At 29.6% G+C, this 10,066-nt stretch overlaps 1 protein-coding gene across 4 annotated transcripts in view; it reads left to right on the plus strand.

Moving 5' to 3' along the window:
- LOC106466055 (probable cation-transporting ATPase 13A3) overlaps positions 1 to 10,066 on the plus strand; it is a 140,081-nt gene that overhangs the window by 13,223 nt on the left and 116,792 nt on the right. For 3 of the 4 annotated variants that reach the window (XM_022394007.1, XM_022394008.1, XM_013926297.2), the window contains exons 4-6: positions 1,834 to 1,913; positions 3,589 to 3,666; positions 5,886 to 5,955. In XM_022394007.1, coding sequence (XP_022249715.1) covers positions 1,834 to 1,913; positions 3,589 to 3,666; positions 5,886 to 5,955 — 228 coding nt within the window. Of the gene's footprint in view, positions 1 to 1,833; positions 1,914 to 3,588; positions 3,667 to 5,885; positions 5,956 to 10,066 lie in introns of those variants that run through there. The other variant, XM_022394009.1, reaches the window with a different exon arrangement.

Genomic DNA, 10,066 nt, shown 5'->3' on the forward strand with positions numbered 1-10,066 from the left:
AGTAGTAAGTTGCTAGAGGAGGTAAGTATCTGTCAGAAATAATTTCAGTGTAGGAAAATTATTACTTTACTACTTTAGTAGTAAGTTGCTAGAGGAGGTAGACATTTTTGTATATGAAGTTGAATTTCAGATGATATTCCCGAGTTTGTGTTGCAGTAGAATTTGTGTGGCTGACATGTGGTTGTCTGAATATTGAATGATAATGAATTTTATCAGTGTAGAACTAATTTGTTTGCTTGTCACACATTTCTCTTTGTGCCCTCTGAATTATATCATGTTATAAGTTTCAGTAATAGTGTTAACTGCACATTCCTTCAGTTTAACTTTACTTTCAATTTATGAACAAAATTAGGCACATGCTTTTTATTGGAGCTGAAAATGTTTGAACAATATTAGCTTTTTTGAAATCTTGAAAATATTGATGAAAAAAACAAAATATTAAACAACTTTATCATGTCCAACACTGAACAGTATTAAAAGCTAGAAATTATATTGTAAGTCAGATTTATTACTTAAACCTGATAAGCAAGATTTAATGCAAAATCTTGTTAAATAACATATCAAGATGTTTGTTTAACAGTTAAATAGTATGCATGAGAGGAAACTGGGTTATTTAACAAATAAGAAATTTCTTGAAGGAATTATCAAATAGTACAGCCCATGTTTGCAATAAAATATTCATAAGAGTATTGAATGTAAGTTCATTCAGAGATGGGATTGAGAAAAGATTCTTTTGTAGAATACTTTAACTTCAAAATTGATGTCATGCTGGAGGAACAATTATAAATCATATGTATTATTACTTGAGTGTTGGACTATTTGTTATAATATGTGTCAGTGTACTACAACTATTCATGTGTATTATATGTACCCAAATTATTTAATTATAGTTCCACTAGCTTATATCTAAAACATTTCAACACTGAAGTTTTTTTTGTTATATAGATGTTGCTTATAATTTTTTTTTGTTGCTTGAAAATCATGCTTTGCATTTTGGTGCTATGGATGTATTACAAGAGTGATGTGAGGTGGAACCCCACTATTTAACTAGAGTGGCCCAAAAGTTAGAAGTTGGTACTGTTGTCTAGTTGCCATCCCTCTAGCCTATAAGTTCAAAGTAGCATGGTTAGTCTTTGTGTATCTTTGCACAAAGCAAATAATTTTAAGAAAATTAAGTTAAAAATCATCACAAGAGTTTTCATAACTTAAAACATCATTAATTCTTTCATTGCTGCTTGAGAACAAATTATTTGAAATGAAGTGTAATACTCATACCATAGCTCAGTCTGTTAATTTCACCATGGTTGGAGAGAATTAAGGGACACCCAAACTTCCGTGTTAAATTTGAGTTCTAAACCTTAATCAAGATAAATGCAATTGTGTTTTTGGACAGTATAAGGACATGTTTAATTAATATTATGTTTGTAATTGCTTTAATTTAGAAAAGGTTATGTGAGATGTTGTCAAAACTGTAGTCCCATGGTATCAGGAATTTCAGGCAAATATGGTACATGTGTTTACAACTGATTTAGTGTATGGAAAAGACCTTCGCAATTTTTTGAAATTCCTAGAAGTTTCCAAATAACTTGAAAATGAACAGACCTTGTTTTTTGAAATAAAGTTATAACCATAAAGAGAAAGTATTTTGAAAATAATGTGTTTAGTGTGGGAATATTTTACAAAAATTAATAGGGATTGAGCAGATGGTTTCTATGTAGTAAGTAATTTATTCCATTAATACGGAAAGCTCTTAATCAGTTCTCTTTTAAACTAGACTGTAAATATGTAATCCCATAAAAGAATATATTATTAATGAGTGATTGTTTGTTTCAGGCTGCTTGTTTTCGGTACTTCATTCATCGCTGTGTGAAATATGTTTGGGATCAAAATAAGAAAGGGTTCAAAAGGCTTAGGTAAGACCAGTACCACATTAGTTTTAGAGTGAAACTATTTATTACTTTAGTAACTACTACAGAATAAGCTAAATTAAAGCTATAGTAATTCAATATATGTAGTTATTTTTATATTTTTAATATTGTAAAGTTTCTGACCATAATTTTATCTTTGTTCTCCAGAAAAACTTTTAACCAAAAGTGTATACAAAAGATCATTTTTTTTTTGATAAAGTATTTTTACTGATGACTTTGTCTGTGAATTTACGAAACCTTTAGTGAGTCAGGCTGAGCGAAAGGTATTTTGTTTTATTCTAAGAATAAAAATACTTTTCATATTATAGTTTTCCTATTTTCTTTGTATAATGTATAGATCCTTCTAAATGAATATTAAATGTTTTGCAATAAAATTTTGTTTTATTTCTTATTTTCTCTACCCAGACATTAACAGCATACTTGATTCTTGGGTTTGTTGACAAATGACCAACATACACTAGAGAAATATAAAAATAAGATGAGGAATATCATTCTTTCATCTAAACTGACTTGAGTACTTTTCAGAAAATTCCAAATTACTCAACAGTTTTAACTCAACTGTTAACTGTTTCTCATCTGTTTTATTTTTTGGTTTTACTGCAGTACCCACTAGAGCAGTAATCTTACATCAACAGAACAATAACAGCAAACATCATTAGCTTTTCCAGTAGGCATAACAAACAATATGGGAATGCTCAATGATACCTGTACTGCTTGTAAAATTTTAGACATTTTACTATAGTTTTGTTAAGCTAAGTTGAGAAGTATATAATTTTTACATTTTAGTTATTTTTGTTACGAAATACGTAACAACAGTTGGAAAACAAGGATTTGTAATACTCAATGCACTTTCAAGATGATTGTCACTCACATGCATATCTGAAGTAATCTTCTGTAAGCTTTATTGTGTCTTACAAATTTGAGTGTCCAAATATAATTTACAGGGCTTTCATATATGCATTTTAACCCTATAACTAGCGGCTACCTACATTGTAAGTAGGTAATGTTGCTCTTGTTAAATTTCATTCCAAAAATAAAACTAGGGGATGAAATTGTTTAAAATTTGGCAAGAACTTTCTAAAAGTATGTAGTTTAAGAAAAAGAAAATATTTAATTTTGATTATTTATACTAATTCTACTAAAAATTTGTTATTTAATATAGTTATTTGCACTTGGACTCTGAATAGTTCACTTGCAAGGTGATTTTCATGTTAAGTATAAAAATACTATTTTTTATCTTACAGTTTTCACATTTTACTTGCATAATCTCTAGAGCCTCCTAAATGAATATCAAAAGTTGTTTTTAAGGTAAATGTTTATATTTCCTTCCTTTTTCCCCTATCATATCACTAACTCTAGTTATTATCATCAAGTTATTATCTGACTGTCAAGTATGGTCCTGCTAGCTCTACAACTGTGGGAGGAGTTCATGGATAAACAAGTTCATAAACACAAAGAATGAATTAATATGGGATAACACAAACTTATCATAAAGATACCTGGAAGAGAAGAGTTGTGCAATTAGCATTGTGATCTAAAAGTAGTTTTGAAAGTAATATTGAAATATGTTTAGGAAACTGAAACATTTAACATGTTTAGTAAGATCTACAGTTGCATATGCTTAGAAATATTAAAAAAAAAGATTTAAATTTTTCAACAGAGGTTTTGATGAAGGCTTATCTTGTGGTGATTTTCATGAAAAATTTCATGGATACTCTACCGCTCGTCAAAGAGAACTGTAAGTTGGTTAACCCTCATTCTAGTGGATCACTAAGTCTATCTCATGTGTATTATAAAACTTGATAAACATAAACATTTGTTTCAAAATTATTATTAAAGATAATTTTTGTGTTTTATGTATATCCTTGTTTACAGAAACATAAATTGTGTTAAATGTAACTCATACAAAATTTTGTAAAGAAAATATTCTTTTATGTCAGTTAAAATATTTATTTTACTCTTAGACTATCAATTTTTTCATTTAATTTGCATGAAAAATGTGAATTATTTTATTATGAGAACACTACCATGCTGCTTAAATTACTGATATATTTACTCCAAAAGTGGATATGCTTAGAGAAGAAGTGTTAAATATGAATGGGCCAGGCATGGCCTGTTGGTGAATTTACACTGTTGCTATTTAAACAAACTCCATACTTTGGAGCTGTTGGAGTGCAATCAGAATGACAAGTATTTGATCAGGCAAGAGTTGACAATGGTTGTTGTTGATAATTAGCTTCCTTCTAGTCTGTCAGTTCAAAATTAGGGATGGGTATGTAAAGATAGCCCTTTTTGTAACAAATTTCTGAAACAAGAAAAGTTTAGTATTGCTGTTTATGTGACATTTCAGTTCTAGACATAGTGTTCTTATCATGATAAAGATAAGCACATTTACTACTTTGCAATATATTTACATGGTATTGGATCCGATGCAAAATAACAATACCCATTGTCATAACTACCAGGATTATTATGAACTACTTTGAGAAAGAAACTGTAGAGGTTATGGATTAGCCAAGAAGAAAATCTTAATTTAAGTACAATAGAAAAGCTGTGGGACCTCTTTGGGTATTGTCCACATCAACACTTTAACCCACTATACAATGACAGAAGGGTTGGCATTTAACCTGAATGAAGAATAGGACAGGACCTTCTATCATACCATCTTCCAACTAATCAGAAGATACTTTACAAATGCCAAAACCGTGTCATTGTTGTTAGGGCTCATACCTATTAATGAGTTGTTTTTTTTTTTCAAACATGACTCTTAGACAAATAGGCTGTAGCTAGCAATATATTGTGAAGGAAACTAGTTTATTAACTTTATGATAATAAAATTAGAAAAGAACTACCTTTATACTCCAAATAACTATAAGAGAACTTTTATTTCAACTGGTGTTTCATCTTTACAGCTACTTCAGGGCTAGTACATAAAACTGTTTTTGTACTAACCGTGAAAAAGCCACAAAGGCAAAACACCAGTTGAAATAAAAGTTTTTTATAATTATCTGGAGTGTAAAAGTAATTTTTTGCTAATTTTATTATCAAAATGTGTAAATCCCTCCAGTATGCACTACAAAGTTTGGTTTATTAACTGTTTTAAGTGAATAAATGATGCTTCTGAAGTTTTTTATTTCATCTCTGCTGTTACTTTGGTTAAAGGGCAAATTAACTGTAAAATATTTACCTTTATATTGTACATTGCCAGTGTTTCAATAGTTAATTTTCTTTTTATAGCATACAGATATGATATTTACAGGTGCACTGATTCTTCCCAGTAATGGAAAGATAGGTTCCTCAGAATAACAGGATGTTTAGCCAGGAAATACAGAACAAATCTGAATTAAATAACTTGACTGAGTTTGAAGAATGAAAGAAACTGGACATAATGTAAAACAAAACAGTCCTTATTGACAATCAAAAACAAAGTGTGTGTAATGGGTAAAAGATGGTGCCTTTACTTGAGAGAGCTCTCTATATTTAAGATGTTGTTGATCTCTAAGTCTGAAGAACATTTTCCAGACTGAGAAAACATAGCATTATACATGAAACAACAATGTTATTCTTCTCGAGGTGCATATTTTGCCCATGTAACTATTAGTCATTCCCATCACAAAATATAGGAAGTTATATCCTTGAAATATCACCTGACCTGCCAGTGGAAAAGGTCACTGTCTATTTTCACACATAGTATGTACAACTCCAAGGAAACCTTTTCCAAGGGAAGACAGGTGTGTGATACCTTAGGTAAATAACTCCCAACAATAAATAACTAAAGCAAAAGGTACTTAGCAACTTCACTGATGTTCTGTGTTAAAAGTGTATACACCTGAATAAATGGAAATTTCTCTATTCAAACAGTGGTTTAGCAAGCATAACACACACCGTTAATTTTTTAGTAAGAATTTTTGTGTTTTCTTCATGTTTAACTTGGTATTTCTTGTCTTTTTTTTTTAGAAGAGAGTTTTATGGAGAAAATACCATTGATATTGAAGTAAAGTCTTACTGGAGATTATTTATTGAAGAAGTAAGAACATTACTTGACCTTAAAACTAGATCATGCTGTTAAACTGATTATTATCTGGTGGAAGATTTATGGTGTGATGTAAATCCTGTGTTGTGCTGATTTCTTGTACATGTATGACATAACTATACTACTTTGAGACATCTTAATTCTTTGGTTGCTTTCCCTGAATGTATTACATCCTGATAAGTTATTTTATAGTTTTATCAATTTTATTAGTAAACAAGTGTTAAGACCATAGCAATCAAGAGCTGAGCAATTAACCCTATGGTTACAGGTCACCTTTCTGCAAGCCACTAGGTTTTACTGACTTGCATTCAAAATTTAATTAAGCAACTATATCATCAATGTATGTCAATTAAATTAGCATTGTAATGTATGTTATAATTCACTGTTTTATATTATCTGTGCTTTAATTCCTTTATTTCAAAAGAAACTTTTGAAAAAGCTCTTAATCTTTGATTTTGTTGTCCCATGATGCATAAACATTTACAAGTCTTAGTTGTTGGTCTCTGTAACTCAAGTAATTCTTCTCGTACACTAGGTATCTATGTCTAGATAGAAACTAAGCTAATTGCTCTGTTTATGCATCCTTCCTTCAAATTCCTTAGGGCAAGTTCTGATAAAAGAAAAATAAATCTCTTGGGAACTCTTGACAAAAGCATCTCCCACTTTCTACACATAATCACATGATTTCACACTCAACTCTATATATATATATATATGTAGATGTTTATAACCAATAGAAATAGCTTATTTTCAACTACAATATCCCAGTGGTTATTTTCAAATTGGCATGCAGAATTTCTTACAAAGTACATCAAACTGTTCTTAGCATTGTTTGTCACCTAGAAATATATTAGTTAGATAGAAGTTAAATTGCATATAAGTTTTAGTTTTGTGTTTTAGTTAATTATGTGTTATTTATTTTTTAAATGCATGTTAGAAAGGTTTAAAATTTTTTTTAAATATAACCGAAACTTTGCCTTGGTTCATAAGGCTTAGTGTAGTGTACAAGTGCAACAACATTCTGCTGAAAGGTAAGGTATCTGTGCCAAAAATACTGTAATATTGCATGAGAATTCTCATTGATGTGTATCAGGGTAAATGTGAAGATTAGGTTACATTATTAAAATTATTAAACCTTTTAGATATGAATTTTAAAACTCAAATAGTACATAATTAAGAAAAATATAAAAGTAAAACCTAAATGTAATTTAATTGTTTATCAAATTAATTTGTATAAGGCAAGAAAAACTTAAGTGCTAGTGGCAGATGGCCTAGCAATAGCAGAAATTAGACTTCCTTGTAAACTCATACTCCATGCCAGTTTCAAAATAACCTTAAGAAATTATAGTTTAACACTTTCAATATGGGCTCGGTCAATTTGACCGACCATGTGACCTTTTTGTACTCATTTAAATTCTTTATAGATTTAATACTTACAAGTCTCAGTATAGTGGGTATATCTTCACGAAATTTAGCAGTCTTTCAGTTAATATTACAAGTCTTTCACATACAAAAACTTGTATTTCTTAGTGAAGTAATAATAAAATAAAATAAAGATTTGTCCATAAATATATTGAGTATTTATTTTTAATAGTCTGTGGCAAAGTAATTTTCATGTTAAAATTAAAAACACTTTTCCTCATCTCAATCTCAAATGTCATTTGTGTAATCTCCAAAACCTCCTAAATACATTTCAAATGTTTGTTTTCATTAAAACTTTATAATTTATCTGTTACTTTCTCTACCCTATCTCAAAACAGGATCGGTAAATTGACCGACCTCTTAACCACAAAAAAAAATCAAAATAAACCTAAATTACCCTTTTTTCTTTCTAGAATGCCTTTAAATTGTATCATGAAACTTCATTTGTTTATCCCAAGTAGCTCTAAGTTCGTAACAGTATACATCTATTTATAATTATATTATATTTTTTATTGCCCTTTGAACTTTGTCTAACTACTATTCCTGCCATTAAAAGTTGTAAATCACTCAGGGAACGTGCATCTCGTGTTACACTATCGAATTACATTACCCACGAGCTGCTCGAGTGCATGCTATGTGATAAATTTTAATTATATTATTAGTATTACTTATTTTACCTATTTTAGTCTTAAATAACTTAAAAAGATCTTTTTTTCTAGATTTTAGTTACTTTTACAATAATAAATAAATAATAAATTTGAAAAACAAGAAATAAAGTACTTACCTAATCTTTTTTTCTTGCTGTCGGGTTTTGAAGAGAGTTAATCCAATTTTTTTTTATACTATAGATAGTAATGCACTTAATAATTTTAATTTAATTAAATAATGCACCAAAGAATATTGACTAATTACATGCAAAAAGTAGACAAATTCATTTACATCTCAAAATTTTCCTGGCTTTCTAACTATGGGACAAGAGCTGTTACAAATTCATACAAGCTAGTTGTTAACTTTCCTATGGGAACAAATCTTGTATTGTGAGTGAAATTGGTGACATTCTGATCAGAATACAACATTATACAATACATCATTTGATAGATGAAAACCTTGACGTTCTGTTGGTTATAGGTAATATATAATGAAACGAACTATCAACGAATTGTGAAAGAGAAGATGTGACAGATGGGTGTAGCAGGAGGGGTCTGATTTTCTGTTCGATAGCTCTGTAACCAAACAAAATTAAAGACTGTAAAAATTATGGTTTGTCTGAGCTATAATGATTTTATAGAGAGTAATTTATGTTTAATTTTGTACATTTTCGAGGGGTGATGGATAAAATAGGGATGATGACGTGCTAAGACAAAATGTGTCACGTGTGTCACACTAAGGAAAATTCAGATTTTTTTTAAATATTGCCCTATATAATTAAGAACTTAAAACTTGTATACTATTATAATATGGATTATTAGCTAAGATTTTATGCTATTCTAATTGGTATAACATAAACAAAAAGTAGTACAATAAAATTTTGAATGTAAGACAATAAAACCTTGTGTCATGTGCAGTAAAGGATACCTGGGGTGATAGGGTTAAAAAGGTTCTTTTTATTAGTTATAAGCATGTCCTTCAAATTGAAACTATTGCTCAGCAACAGACTTTCTACTTTTGAAAATGGGCATGGCTACTATCAGAGGGTGAGAAAGATTTACAGCATTCTCTATCAAAGTTTCCAGTTGTAAGGGGAAACGTGTTTGGAATTTGAGCTTGTATGGGTAAAAGCTCGTCTGGAGATCGTACTGGTACTTCAGACTAAACTGAATAGAAATAGAAGAAACCCAAGCTAAGATACTATTAACTGCATGTTTGTCATATGACAACAAAACTGAAGTTTTAATTATTGTTTTAGAGGTTTCATTTGAAATGAATGTATAAAAACTTAGCTAATATAAAATTTGATTTATAATGTACTTGATAATACTAATTTCTTTAAAATACATTGATTTAATTCAATTTTGAATGTAACTCATTAACCCTTTAGTGACATGTACAGAAAGGACTTTAACCCTTTCGAGATGGGTCACGGGTGAAAGGCCATGTCATCTCGTTTGTTGACTCACATTCAAAATTTTATTGAACTACTATTTCATAAATTTATGTCAGTAAATTTGGTATCAAACTGTAGGTTATAATTCAAATTTTAGAACTATACATTACTCAATTTGTTAATTTAAAAGTAAATATTAAAAAAAAGATAAAAATAGATTTTGTGTGTTACGTATGTTAAATGCAGCACTGGTTCAAATTAGATGTTTGTGAAGTTAAAATACTAAATCTGTAGTTTCATACAAATTAGAAACTCAAATTACCAATATTGACAAGCTAGAATATAAGATAAGATCTTATCTTTTCTATTTGCTAAGATATTGCTCATGCAATAAATCAAACACAGTGGCACCCAACTCACCTCTTTCAATTTTTGTAAATGCTCCCTTATATACTTACTTCTATATATGACATGAATAACCAGTCGGAAGCTCAGAATGTCCCTCTAGTGGTTTTCTCAGCCTTTGTAACATACCTAGTGCCATTTCTTTCTTTTGAATCAAGATTTCAATTAGATACATTGTGCCTTTAGTCTGCTCTAAACTTTTTAGACCCAAATATAGATTAGTTACTAAGCTTG

This window comes from Limulus polyphemus, unplaced genomic scaffold (assembly GCF_000517525.1).
Source record: "Limulus polyphemus unplaced genomic scaffold, Limulus_polyphemus-2.1.2 Scaffold2136, whole genome shotgun sequence".
NCBI classification, from domain to species: domain Eukaryota; kingdom Metazoa; phylum Arthropoda; class Merostomata; order Xiphosura; family Limulidae; genus Limulus; species Limulus polyphemus.